Consider the following 13,585-nt stretch of genomic DNA (forward strand, 5'->3'; position numbering starts at 1 on the left):
TTGCTTCCTTGTGTGCGTGCCCTCCTGTCCTACCCACTGGTCTCCCCATGTTGCTGTGTGTGGTCTTCACCTGTCCTGAGGCGAAGGCCTTTCTCGGACCTAGCAGTGAAAGTGACCCACTATTCTAGGCCTTATTTTCCACCCCCCACCTCCCAATCAATCCCCCCTCCCCGCCCACACCGCCCCATCCCACAAGGCTGACAGTCATGTGAGCTGGTTGGTTTATGTGGGTGAGGTTTTTGCTTTAGGATGATCAGGGCTGGCAGACCCCTGTGTGTCCCAGGGAGGGGGGTCCTGTGTGTGTGTGTGTGCAAGAGAGAGAGAGAGAGAGAGAGAGAGTTTAAGGCCAGGCATATATCTACCTTGAAAAGACTAGGAATAGCCCTCTTTAAAAACAATTGGAAGCTCCAGAGGGAAGTATTTCCAGTGTTAAACCGTTGGGAGTTTCTGGCAAGCTTTATATGATGTGCTAGGATGGGACTTTGACTTTGTAGATAGACCTTCAATTAGGCTTTCAGACTGACCTCTCACCTCTGAACTCTGATGGACCCAGAGAGAGAGAGAGAGAGATAACAAACAACGTTTCCTGTCCAGCTTGTCAGGATCCTGGCCTTGGCCTTTGTTTCCTGTTTTCAGCCCCCTCCCCATCCTGTCCTTTAGGCTTTTGAACTCTGGTTCCCTGATTTTGACCCTGGTGCTGGCTCAGGACTTTGAAACTTCCTGCTGCCTTGGGTGTACATGCTGAACTTGTTCTGGCTCCTGTGTCAGTCTGAGGCCTGCCACCCCTCCATGTCCACTCTGGCCTCTGCAAGCAAAGGTCCGGGCCTGACTGCATCGTATTTGTTAGTGACTCTGGCATCCCTGGGCTGTGAGCTACTAGAGGGAGGCGTTTGATCATATTCAGCCGTAACACCTCAGCTCTGATAGCAGGGAGGGTAGAGAGAAATCCCTGGATCAAGGAGCAGGAACTCCCAGTCCGGGAGGTTCTAATGCAAGCTCCCTGTGAAGGGACGGGGGCAGGAAGCATGTGGTCAGAGCCTCAGACCCTTACCTGCCTCCAGCCCCTAGCTGGAGACTGATGAGTCACCGTACAAGTTAAAGTGCTTTGGGCACAAGTAATAGAAACTAAGATCCCCTAACCTTGGCTAATGTAAAGGAAAGGGGTATGGACAGCGAGACGTCCACCAATGGATGAATGAGTAGACAAAATGTGGTACATACACACGATGAAACATTATTCGGCCTTAAGAAGGAATGAAGCCCCTGACAGTGCTGCAACCTGGGTAAGCCCTGGAGACAAGACGCGTGTGACACGTGCCCGTGGCTCAGCGTGGGAGCTGAGATCCCTGCTTCTCTCTGTTCCGGCCCCGCCTGGGGAAGACCACACAGCTGCACATCAGAGGATCTAGCAAAACCTCTGTGACAAGGACAAAAACTATTAACATTATTAATAGCTATCCTTATTTTCCCACTCTGGCCTGCTTAAAAAAAAAAAAAAAGGCAGCTATGTTTTAAAAGAAAAGAAGAAGAAGAAGAGATCTAGTCAAGGGATAAAGATGGACAGGAAAATCAAGAATTCTGTGGGGCTTTTAATGAGTCAGAGGCCAGAGATGTTCTGGCCGGTTGGAAGCCAAGCATAATTATTTGGGACTGCTGGTGTGTGGGTGTGAGGTGAGGCACTGAAAGAGCGAGAAGAAGGATGTGAAATATGTATTTCTGTGTATTAAGAATGCATGTATCCCTGTCCCCCTTAACTTTGGCATTTCCTCCAGAGATTGAGAACGTTTGAAATACTTTTATTTTTATTTTTTAAGATTTTATTTATTTATTTGACAGAGACACAACGAGAGCAGGAACACAAGCAGGGGGAGTGGGAGAGGGAGAAGCAGGCTTCCCGCGGAGCAGGGAGCCCGATGCGGAGCTCGATCCCAGGACCCTGGGATCATGACCTGAGCCGAAGGCAGACGCCTAACGACTGAGCCACCCAGGCACCCCTGAAATACTTTTAATTAGCATCTCTGATTGCGACTGTCATTCAGACCACACGCCCCCCCTCCCCTGCATTTCACAGGGCTGCACCTTTCTTTCCCAAACCTGGACTCCCACCGAGGCCTGATGGTCACGGAGAGCTGTGATGTTGTGGCCTTCCTAAGGCCTAACGCTTTTGACCTGGGCCAAGTTCCTGGGAGGCAGCAAAGGTATATTGGGATCCTTGATGTACTCTTGGACCCATTTGTTTTGGGGGTTGGCGCAGACCTCTCGGTTCTTTTTGGTGACAAAGCTGTGGAGGCAGAGTTAGACGGTCAGCAGTCACGGAGTGGGGTGGGGGGTCCAGTCCATGCTCCCCCATTTCTAGCTCACCTGCGGCTTGCCTCATACTCTTCATTGCCTCCCTGGGCTTCCCCCACCTGAGTTCCCTCAGAAGGCCTCCCTGTCTGGATTCTAGACCTCGTCATCCCGGCTTCAGCCTGTTCCCCGCTCAGCCAAGATGGCTGCCATTTATTGGGCCACACAGCTCTAAGTGGCAAAATCAAGAATTCAACCCAGGCCTTCCCTGTGAGAGTCAAAGCCCGAGTCCTTAATCATGACTCCCCTCCTTCTCGCATGGAGACTTCCTGGTTCTGTGCATCTCGTTCCCGCCCTGGGTTCCCCTTCCGCCTCCACAAAAGTATCTGCAGGGAATGCTTACATGATTGCCGGCAGGTGACAGTTGAGGGCCTTTCTGTATCCCACCACCAGTTTCTTTGGCATTACTTTCTCATGGTGCTTCAGGCAGCAGGTGTGAGAACTGTTCAACGACTCAGGACTTTCTGAGGGAATCACATTGAAAGCTGAGCCAAGTAGGTGTAGAGGGAGCCCATGGTTGCCTACCTTCATCCCCCATCCCTTGCATTCCACACCTCTCATGGCAAAGCCATCTGTTAGCAGAGGCTGATGACAGCTTGACAGGTAACAGAGAAAGTGGAAAAAGTAGGTGAGGACACACACGTAGAACCTCCAGCCTCTGCACTGAGTTTCATCAAGTGCAAATGCCTCAGTTATTCACATTTGCTGGTGAACCAGGGCTTGGTTTGGCAAACACCTATTGGGCTCCTATTACATGCCAAGCTCTAAGGGGGCAAAAAACACGAGGAAGACACAGTCACTACTCTCGAGTATCTCCGAGTCTAGTCAGGGTGAAAAGGAAGAGTGAAAAATATTACAGTGGCATGTGCTCTGGGATAGAATAGAATTTGGCAAAAGGTGCTCTGGAAACAGCTTTGGGTGGCTGGGGAAGTCCCATAGCACGCGTGTGCACGCAAGTGCATGGCTTGATTCTTGAAGACTGAGCAGGATTGAAACAAAGGGGTTGTAGGGCTTGGGAGAAAGGAAGGTATGAAGGCTTAAAGGTGGGGGAAGCTTCTGTGTTGGGATGCAGATGGCTGGAATGCAATGCGAGAAGAAAGATGTAAGGAGATGAGATTGGGGCTCCTGGGTGGCTCAGGTTAAGCATCTGCCTTTAGCTCAGGTCATGATCCGGGGTTCCTGGGATCAAGCCCTGAGTCAGGCTCCCTGCTCAGTGGGGAGTCTGCTTCTCCTCTCCCTCTGCCCCTTCTCCCCACCACTGCACTCATATGCTCTCTCAAATAAATAATAATCTTAAAAAAAAAAATTAAAAAAATGTAAAAAAAAAAAAAGAGTTGAAATTGGAGAGAGAGAGAGAGAGAGGGGAGGCCCAGCACACCTTCCTTGGAGGGGAGTGTGGACTCTATCCTAGAGGCATTAGAGGGGCTGGGATCAGGGAGGAGGGTGAGATGAGCAATGAGCCAGAGAAGTTAGGGCGGGAAGAAAGTGTTCTAATTTAGGCTTTAGGTCAGACATCTTGAATAGGAATCTTGACTAAATGATTTGAATCATGAGCAAATTTTAAAAATCTCTCTAGGTCTCCTCATCTATGAAATGAGGGTAAAAAATGCTTACGTCCTGGGATCAGGGTGAGGGTTGGTGGAGAAAATGGTGGTTAAGCCCTTAATTCAGAGCCTGGCACATAGAAAGGCTCAGTCAGCGCTTGTTATCATTAAGAGCAGATGGTAGGAATGACCATTCTTCTTGCCCGGAAATGCCACTTGCCCGCCTCTCTTTGATGCTGACGGGATGCTGGCCTCAGTTGGTTGTTAGCACCGTGTTTCCCTTGAGCTCCCCTGACTGCTCATCAGTTGGGGATATCACATAGGAGGACAGGCAGAGACCTCCCCCAGCCCCCAAAACTGCAGAGTGCAAATCCCCTTGCAGCCTGACCCCTTGCTTCCAGCTGGTGGCCAAGACTGGAATATCTCGAGAGTACCATTTGGCCGATCCATGCTTTGCGTGGGCCATTTTCTCTTTTTGGAAGACTGAACCCACTGCAGCGGTCTGTTTGACCTGCCCTAAGGGCATTGTTGCCTCCTGCCACCCACGAGATGCAGCTCTGCTTATAGTGATGGCCATGACCCCGGTACTCCAAGCAAAGTTTACCAAGTTCAGGGGCATTTTGAGAGTGTACGGGCAGATTACATGGGGTGTGGGTGGCCCTTGCTCCCCTGAGAGTTTATACAGGCAGAGTCCGGCCAGACCAGATGCCGGGGTAGCTTTAGAGAGAAAAGAAGGGCTGGGGCACCACACCCTGGGGTGGGTATGTGGTGTCTTTCATAAATGGCGGTTGAGTCGGGGGTAGAAAGTGGGTTAAGCCGACCTTGTTCTCCGTAGGTCCCGAGCACCTGTGGCTCCCAAACCTTTCAACCCCTTTCCTCTTTTCTATGGGCTTTTCCTTTTTCTATGGACTTTACCCCCATTCCCCAGACCTGAGCTGGGGAATGGGTGTAGAGGCCATGAAATTCTCATATGCCCACCTGGGCATCCCACTGGGCCTTCTTTCGGCTGCCATGATAGTCCCAGCAATCTGTGCCAGACACTGCAAGGAAGGGGGGTCTAGGTTTAGAGTCCCCACTCCCGGGCTTAGCCGCCTCCCCAACGCTTTTCGTCCTGCTCTCCCAGAGCATCTGCAGCACCTGTCTTGCTCTCCTTTCATTGCTCATGTCTGTTACTTCCTTGGCTCCCCCTAAATGATCATTCCTGTTCTCCAACCTCGGGACCCCTGATGTGACCTTGACCCAGCTTCCTGAAACTGCCTGATGACCCCAGAAGGGGTCGGGACCCCAGCCCAGCTCTACTTGCAAAGGGGAGAGTTTGAGGACAGCAGGTGTGCCTGCAGGAGGGGAGGCCCTGCGGCTGATGACAGACGTGAGAGGGCTCTTGGCATCACCTCACTGCCAGCTACCTTGTCCCCCCTTATCATTCCTGCCCTACAGGGACAGGTGGACTCACTTGACTGGCCGTGCAAAGCAGGAGTCACGGTGAGGATAAGGATGAGGAGAAAGAGGGCAGCCCCAGGGACCTTCATCCTCTCAGGGGAGCCCTTCAGCTTCAGGGGAAAAGCTGGTCGTCCACTCTGACTTCACGGCCCTCTGGACTCTGACCACTTCGGAGCGGGTGGCGGAGGGAGGAGGGGCCTCCCTCAGTGTTTGCTGAAGGGGGGCGGGGCCTGGCGCAGGTGATTTAATAAGATTTAAGTTCAGGAGGAGAGGAGTGGAGAAAGGGAGTGAGTGGTTCGTGCGCGCTGGGTGTTGGCCACCTTGTATGCCCTGTTTTACTTAATCCTTGCAGGAGTGAAGCGGAGATTATGACTCTGTTTTATAAATGAAGGCCACCGAGGCTTGGCGAGGTTAAAGAAATTCTCCCAGGTCACAGAGGAAGGAGGCAGGCAGTTCTGAAAACCGGATCCGTGTGATTTCACCACCTTATGGGCCAGCGTCTCTATTTTGGGGGAGGTGGAGGGAGGGTGGAGCCACCCCAGTTCCCCCAGGGGAGCCATCACTGGGAAGGTGAACATAAGGCAGGATTAGAGAGTGCACAGACTGGGGCAAGGGGTAGGGTTTAGGCCTCTGAAAACGATGTCCCCCATCCCCCATCTGACACATGACTGAGCTCAGAATTTTTCCTGTCATAGATTATGTTACTAATACATAGAGAAAAGCAATGTGCTGATCTTGGGTCCTCATTTATTGCTGAGGTGTTTGGCTTGTTTGTTGATTTTTTTTTTTTTACTATCTTTGGACCTTGGACTCTGAACCAGTTTTAGGTCTAGTTGGCCATCCCTCTTGAGTCCCCGCGGTATGGGTTCCTCCAACCTGCCTCTGTGGCCAATTATGGCCAGCAGAGGACGCTCCAACCGCACACGCACCTGACAACCCGCTTCTGTGTCCCACAGTTCCAGGTTCCGGGTCCCCGGCCTTGACCAGGGCTAACCTGTCCCTCAGCATCTTCTCTCTTCAGACTGCCTCAGGACCCCATTCCTGGGGCTGAAGGCAGAGTTCAGAGAAGAGATGGAAGATACAGGGGGTTTTGCTGTGGATGGACTGTGAGCTCTAGAGGCAGAGGGGGGAGTGTTTCAGTAAATGAAGAGTAGAGGGAGGCAGGGGCGGATTGAGACCCTTATGGGGCTTGCTGTTTGGCATGACTGCTCATAAATAGGGAAAAGTTGTATAATGTATTTAGTCCTGCTGGGTTCAAGGCAGTTAGTGGTGGGGAAGCTGTCCTCTTTATGAAGGTAGGGAGGGTATGTCTGTGGGGTACCCCTTGGCTGCTATGTATGGAGGCAGGGTGGTCTGGAGAAGCCTGGCTGTGCCTTTAGCATACAAGCCTCCTCTTGGCCCTGGTCTTGGAAGGCCGCTGGCCAGGGAAGGATGGCCACAGCGCCTACACTGGGCATGCTCTTCCTCTGAGTATGCAGAGCTCCCCCTCGAACCCTGAAGATGGGTCTGAGAGCCTTTGGGGGCAGCTGGGTGTTATTCATGGAGCATAACCTCCTCCTGATTCCTGCCTCATTCCATCCATCCATCCATCCATCCATCCATCCATCCATCCATCCATCCATTTCCTGAGCACCTGCTATAGGCCAGGCTTTCTGTTAGGCCTTGTGGAGGGCACAAAAATGGCTCTAACAATAGAGTACAACCTGATGTATGTAAGTGGAGGGGAAGGGTTGGATAAAATATGTCCCCAAATCATTCTTGTCCCAGATGGCTGGGAACAAGGGCCTTGAGAGCTGCTCAGAACAAAGGATTTTGAAGTTTGGCTGCTATGAAGAAGGCTTTATGAAGATTTACCTGCAAAACCAGGTGATAACTCTTAGCTTTACACTTGTGTAGTTTATATAAGATAATACGCACAGGCTACTTAGCAGACTGCTTGGAAGGTAGAAAGCGCTAAGACAATGTCTGTTACCATCCTGATGATGATTGTGTACCCCCATCACAGGCCCTGACCTGTTGTTTTGCACCCAGGGCTGACCACACCTCTGCAGAACAAAGACTGATGCCGAGGGTGCCACACGGGCTGGGCTCCAATGAGTAGGTTCAGTAGAAATGAGTGAGGGCAGGGAGGGCATGAATTCAAGGTCTTTAATTCAAGGCAAGGCAGCTCCTGAGAGGCAGCTGGGGCTGAGAGGGGGGCCGTGGCTTCTTCTCTCTAAGATGGCCAGCTGTGCCCTTCTCCACCACTCTGGGTCACTCATTTCTCCCCAGGTCCTTGATGTAGTCCTGGACCCAGGCATCACTGGGGTTGGCACATATGGAATGGCCCTTTTTGGTGATGAAGCTGTGGAGCAAAAGGGATAAGGGTTACCAACTGAGGCATCCAGCAGCTGGGAAGTGAAAGCCGGTCAGCCCTCCCGAGCAAACTCCTCACCCACCTAGGCTGTTTCTCCTTCCTCTGCTAGAGGCAGCTCAAGGCCAGTCTCCTCTCTGAGACATGCTCTCCAGCCCCTCAGATTCCCCCTGGGCCCATCTAGCCTCCGTGCTCCCCCTGCCCTTGGAAGTGCCCCCCTCCCCATCTCCTCCGTGCTCCCCCTGCCCTTGGACGTGCCCCCCTCCCCATCTCCTTCCCTGACGCCTCCCGATCCATGGGGTCCTCTTCCTCCTGCTCCCTGCAGGCTCAGCCAGGCCAGAAAGCCCCCCGGGTTGCCCCTCTACTGCCTGTTGCTGCACCTGGGAGGTGCTCTGGGGAGTCCCCATTCCGGGTCCTCCCTCCCCCACCCCCCGCCTTGCGGGCTCCCTGCCCCCCAGTGGGGTGTGCGGGGTGCCACTTACACAATGCCAGGCCTGGCGCACTGGCTGCTGGTCTCATAATAACCTGTGATCCGGTGACGTGGGATTGCTTGGGCAACGTAGCCGACGCAGCACTCGGCCGGGTGGTAAGGTCCTCCTGAGGAGAGAGGACGGAGGGAAGCTGAGCCTGGGCTCTTTGTTAGAGGCCAGACCTGCTGGCTGCTTCTGCACTCCAGAGCGTGGAAGAGGGAAGGAAGGAGGAGGTGGCCCCGCTGAATTCGGACATAGGATTGTGCAGATTCTCTCCTCTTTCCCTCCTCCTGCATCGGTAATCACCTTCCTTCCTGTTCTTCAACCTCCCCTAGAAAGACTGGCTGATGACCTTCAACTCTGGATTGAAGCTTAGCAAAACCCAAGTCTTCTTAGTGAGTACACACCAGCCCTGCGGGGCAGGCTCGCACAGATGTTCCACATAAGAGGGATATTTGGAAGAAATCTCCATGAGGGACAGGGACACACACCAGCTGGGCGCGCAGACCCAGCCCCTCCCAATCTGCCCATTCTGCCTGTGTCCCCATGGAACCCCTGTCCTGCAAAGAGGGAAGGAAGCTGACACCAAGGTCCAAGGACAGGGAGTCAGGACACCCAGATCCCAACCTCCCCTCGCCTTTCCTGGCTTTGTGCCCATGGCAACTTTATTCCCCTGTTAGTTTCCTCATCTGTCAATGAGGTTGTTGGACTGGATTGGTGGTTTTTACACTGAGCTCCCTGGGGGTCTTGGGGCTTCAGGGTCTCTTTCAGAGATACTGATGCATTAGGAGTAGAGTTTTGGGGGTAGTATCCCTTTTGGCCCTTTTTGCTGTTTTACATATTAGGTTTCTGAGTAAGATTTTGCTTGAAGAAGGGTTCCACTGTCTAAAAAATGTTAAACATCACTGGATTAGGTGAACTGCCCAGTTATTTTCTGATTCTGCAATTCCATGGCTCTCATAGGAGGTGTGGGAGGGGGACAGTGGAAATCACACGTTCAGTCAAGCTTGACTTATGGAGGTAGCAGGAAGGGCATTTCTGACCAAGGGCCCTGGAGAAACAAGAAGGCACCATGGTCATGGAGTGGAGGGATGGGGGTGTGCACATTATGTGACCAACCTGGATAGGACTGGGAGTGTCCGGGCAGTGGCCTCCGAGGTCACCAGGGCGGCTGCATGCGTGGGTGGGAAGGGAAAGGCCTGGTCTTTTACCCAGCTAGCATCCTCCCTCCCCAAAGAATGGGATAAGGGGTCCTCTGGTCCCTGCCCAGATTCTCATTAACGTTAGACCGGCTTTATTTCAATAGCCTCCTCTGTTTCCCTCCCAGTTTCTGAAAAGGAGACGAGGTAAAATTGAGGGGTGAGGCATAGTTTTGGATGTGTGTGAAGGCAGCTCATCCTGAGGAATAAGCTGGGAAAGGGTGGCGAGATGGACCTGTACTTTCGTGGTTCCCCTCAGCGCACACCAAGCAAGGCTGCCCTTGCGGGGTGGGGCTGACTCTGGAAGCAGGTGGCCCCAATCTCAGGAGGCAAGCAGACAGATGGCTTTGAGGGTCCCCCCAAATTGCTCCTCTATCTCCCTGGGGATAATGTCCCCCAGATGGGCTGGGCCACTCTTACTTAATGGCAGAGAGAGAGGAACTGAGGGAGTGGAGAGGCAGGCCTCACTCCATGGCCTTGGTGGGCAGGGAGACCGGTCCTGGAGGGCGAGGACGAAACCAGTTTCAGAAGACCCCAGACCTCCTTCGAGAGCCCCTCCTCCTTATATCCCCAGCAACCTTACTCCTGATTCTTTCCCCACAGGGGCCAGGTTGGAAGGAATACAAGGTGTTGCACTCACGTGAGGAGAATTCAGCCTTGCGCCCCAGGGCGCAGGTGCCGAGGAGGATGACGAAGAGGGAGATGGCTGCCATGGAGACTTTCATCCTCCTGGTGGGGGAGAACGTTATCCTCCTGGTGCGGAGCTGCTGCAGGGGGAGAGCTGCCCTGGTAGGGACTTCGGAGGCTCCTGGGCTGAGGAGGTGTTGAGAAATGATCATCAAGGCAAAATGTTTTTTTTAAAATGAGGGAACTAAGATGACAAAGGGAAGTAGAGAGTAACGATGCCTCAGCAATTTCAGATCCTGAACGTTTGTTGAGGGCAGAGTAAGGGAAGCCTGGAGAGCCAAGATTTCAGGGAGGAAATTGCCTTCCATCCCTAGTGGGAATAAATTTAACTCCTTGGATATGAGCCCCCCTTTGGTGTAGGCCACAGCACAGGGCCTGGGGTTACTGTTGCACACTTAGTGCAAGACCTCAAGGCTGGGACATGGCCTGTGCCCGATTCCAGTCCTGGGCCTGGAACAAGGCCATGTGTGGAGGTTCAGGACCTGTTTGTCTGGAGATCAGAGGGGGTTTGGGGTACCAGGATGAGGGCTGGAGCCCCGCAAGTCTGGTCTTACTAATCTGGGCCAGGAACTCCTCACTTAAACACTTAGGCAGAACCTCCAGCTCCCAGGCTTATCACCAGCCTCTCACCGTACCCTGGGGTGAAGAAGCGCCATGATGCTCAGTAGATAATTTATTTAACAAACATTACATAATGGTTATATGCACTAGGCACTGTCCCAAATGTTTTAGGAATATTAGCCCATTTAATCTTTAAATCAGCAGTTGAGGAAACTGAGGCAGAGAGAGTATAAAAAACACACCCAAACTTTGACAGTTGATAAGTGGAATCAGTGTTCAAACCTGGGCAGTCTAGTTTCCAAGTCTGTGTTCTTAACTGCTATGCCCTGGGGAAACATCGGACCCCCCCCCCCCCCCCCCCCGCCCCTTGCCCTGACTAAGCTGTCTCTGTAAGTGTCCTGGCTAGTGTGGCTTTTCTGCAAAGCCTTTATTTTTTTTTTAATTTTTTTATTTTTTAAAGATTTTATTTATTTATTCATGAGAGACAGAGAGAGAGAGAGAGGCAGAGGCAGAGGGAGAAACAGGCTCCCAGCCGAGCAGGGAGCTCGATGCGGGACTCCATCCCAGGACCCTGGGATCATGACCTGAGCCGAAGGCAGACGCTTAACCATCTGAGCCACCCAGGCACCCTCTGCAAAGCCTTTAGTCTGATCCCTTTCTGAGCTTTGGGGCCCTCTCTTGGTTTCTGACTTTTGTTACAGAGAAGCTTGATGGGTACCTAGAAAATGCCCTGTTCAGGGATGGCTAGTACGCTTCACTGATTCAGGGTGGACCAGAGTTCTGTGTTGCACACCATTCTGAGGCCATGTCCACACACCTCAGAGGGAGTGCTGTGACTAACATGTGGTTCCTGTTAGGGTGCAGTTCACAGGCTATGTATTGCCATCTTTAGATTAGTCTAAACTGGCCATTTATGGAGGAGGAATTGGGACTTAGGAAGGGCCAGGGGCTTGCTCATATTTACAGGATGACTGGGATGCAGAACAGACCTGCCTTAGTCTAGTGGCCTTTACCATGCTCTTCTTGGGGGCCCTTGGCCCATTTTGCTTGCTGCTGTGGTTGGAAAGCTGTTCACATCTTCTTTCCTTGACTGGACTCATCAGGGCAGGGAGCTTCTGTTCTTTATCTTTGCCCATTCACACAGAGCCTGGCAGGGAGCAGGTGATTTATAAATGCATGTTTTAGAAGAAGCATGAATAAATAAATTGAGCAGGTCGAAGTACGTACATCTCACAGGAAACATGCTGGGATGTCAAGACAGGCATTTATTAGACATATTCTGTGTTTGTTATCATCAATAACAATACTATTTAAACTCTCCAAATCAAATAACAATTGCCATTTGGAATCATCTAAGGAAATAAGTTGTTTTTGGGGTGAATATGAGTTGGAAGGAAACAGTGTTTACTTTGTTTTCCTGGAGATTTAGCCTCCCTGCCAAGTTGTTGTTAGGAGCCTTACAGGATATCCCTTTATTTTCTAAGAAATTATTAAGTTCCTATCTATGTTAATCTGTATATGCTAATTGCTATAATAAACAACCCCTAAATCTCAGGGGATTAATTAATTGAAGGCTTATTTCTTGCTCTCGTCACAGTCCAATGTGTGTGAGCAGTAGGATGAGGGTGTGTGTGTTGGGGAAGGCTGTTCTATGCACCTGTTCAGGGACTAAGCCTTCTTCTGTGATTCCCCCAGTTTCAACACAAGGCCTCCAAGTTTGCTACAAATGGAAGAGGCAGAAGAGAGCTGGGAGATTTTCATGTACCAGTCCCAGAAATGATATAGATGACTTTCACTTAACACTCCATGGCCAGAATGAAGTCACCTGGCTCCAATTTAATGACATAAATATGGAAAATATAGATCATCTGTGTGCCTAGGAGAACGGAATGGGTTTATTGACTACATCACTTCTTTGCCACAATATCAAATGCCAGGTCCTGGACTATGCTTGGAGGGTGGGAATGAAGATGACCCTGACCTCAGAGGACTCATAGCTTCAAGAGGGACTCAAAAAAGTAAATGAAAAATACAGTACAGTGGGATGAATGGAATTTGGTAGCAACATGGAGACCTTAAATATTCTGTTGCCCACTGGTAAGTATGTAGTACCTATTTAAAAAATATTAAAAATGTTTTCCAAAGCAGCACATACACATTGATTTAAAAAAAAAAATCAAAGAATACAGAAGGAGTGTGTGGGACATACATTTTCTGAGTTCCTGCTTGTCTGAAGATGTCCTTACGCATCCCTCATACTTGATGGATATTTTTGCTGGGTATAGAATTCTACCTTGAGAGTAGGAGAATTTTTTTTGTGAGGGGGGACTTATATTTGTGTTTTTCCCCTGGTTTTTCCTCTCTCTAGATATTTTTTTAAAGTTAATGGTCTTTTTATTGGAAAAAAAGACTAGCATTTACAACTAGGAATGGACATAAATTGTAATTTCTTGACCAGCAATGTTGACGGTGTCCCACAGCCTCAGCCTACTCTGCTGGCTCCAAGTCATGGTTCAGAAGGTTTTAAAAATGGAGTCCAAAGATAGTCCCTTCCTTTTTAAAACTTTGTGTGAATGGTGACAGCCACACCCGCTTTGCTCTAGTACAACGAGGACAAGTCTAACCCAGCACACGCAGCCTGCTACCAGGATGAGTGTCATCATCACCATGGGTCAGGGCACACGGAACTATGAGAGGGCCGTTCTGCTAAGGGGGCTATGTTTAGACTATTTATCCTTCATTCATTTTTCTGCACAGAATCCTGAGGTAAACCAATTTTAAATGTTTGTTTTCAGTAAGCCAGCCATGACGATTTATACTAACAAACTGAACTAGAACCCATTTGAATACGCTTTCAATTTGTTTTTTTCATTTATCATTTTTAACACAAATGCCTGATACTGCTCAATTGTCAAGCAGCATGCAAGAAAAACTGGCCAGCCCAAACAGTGTATTAATCAAGAGCAAATGGAACTGCAAGGAGTC

At 50.6% G+C, this 13,585-nt stretch overlaps 2 protein-coding genes across 2 annotated transcripts; both read right to left on the reverse strand.

The window, feature by feature from the left end:
• Window positions 1–2,148: 2,148 nt before the first annotated feature.
• On the reverse strand, window positions 2,149–5,419 carry CCL16 (C-C motif chemokine ligand 16). The gene is made up of 3 exons (XM_045889365.2): window positions 5,344–5,419; window positions 2,690–2,810; window positions 2,149–2,281 (listed from the first exon to the last, which is right to left on the reverse strand). The coding sequence occupies exons 1-3, from the start codon at window positions 5,417–5,419 to the stop codon at window positions 2,149–2,151; spliced, it is 330 nt and encodes a 109-aa protein (XP_045745321.1).
• Window positions 5,420–7,464: 2,045 nt separating this feature from the next.
• LOC123854243 (C-C motif chemokine 14-like) lies at window positions 7,465–10,209 on the reverse strand. The gene is made up of 3 exons (XM_045889360.3): window positions 9,993–10,209; window positions 8,166–8,280; window positions 7,465–7,674 (listed from the first exon to the last, which is right to left on the reverse strand). The coding sequence occupies exons 1-3, from the start codon at window positions 10,189–10,191 to the stop codon at window positions 7,584–7,586; spliced, it is 405 nt and encodes a 134-aa protein (XP_045745316.1). The 5' UTR covers window positions 10,192–10,209; the 3' UTR covers window positions 7,465–7,583.
• Window positions 10,210–13,585: the final 3,376 nt, after the last annotated feature.

This window comes from Mirounga angustirostris, unplaced genomic scaffold (genome assembly GCF_029215605.1).
Source record: "Mirounga angustirostris isolate CCGP_5_RB_7025 unplaced genomic scaffold, mMirAng1.0.hap1 SCAF_17, whole genome shotgun sequence".
Classification (NCBI taxonomy): Eukaryota; Metazoa; Chordata; class Mammalia; order Carnivora; family Phocidae; genus Mirounga; species Mirounga angustirostris.

Excerpts from the sequence above, each read along its gene's own strand:
- CCL16 (XM_045889365.2), bottom strand. The coding sequence starts at position 5,419 with ATGAAGGTCCCTGGGGCTGCCCTCTTTCTCCTCATCCTTATCCTCACC. Across the intron at positions 2,811-5,343 it reads TGCTTTGCACGGCCAGTCAA|AAAGTCCTGAGTCGTTGAAC; the intron begins GTGAGTCCACCT and ends TGATTCCCTCAG. Across the intron at positions 2,282-2,689 it reads TGTCACCTGCCGGCAATCAT|CTTTGTCACCAAAAAGAACC; the intron begins GTAAGCATTCCC and ends CTGCCTCCACAG.
- LOC123854243 (XM_045889360.3), bottom strand. The coding sequence starts at position 10,191 with ATGATCATTTCTCAACACCTCCTCAGCCCAGGAGCCTCCGAAGTCCCT. Across the intron at positions 8,281-9,992 it reads CAAGGCTGAATTCTCCTCAC|GAGGACCTTACCACCCGGCC; the intron begins GTGAGTGCAACA and ends CTCTCTCCTCAG. Across the intron at positions 7,675-8,165 it reads TGCGCCAGGCCTGGCATTGT|CTTCATCACCAAAAAGGGCC; the intron begins GTAAGTGGCACC and ends TTTGCTCCACAG.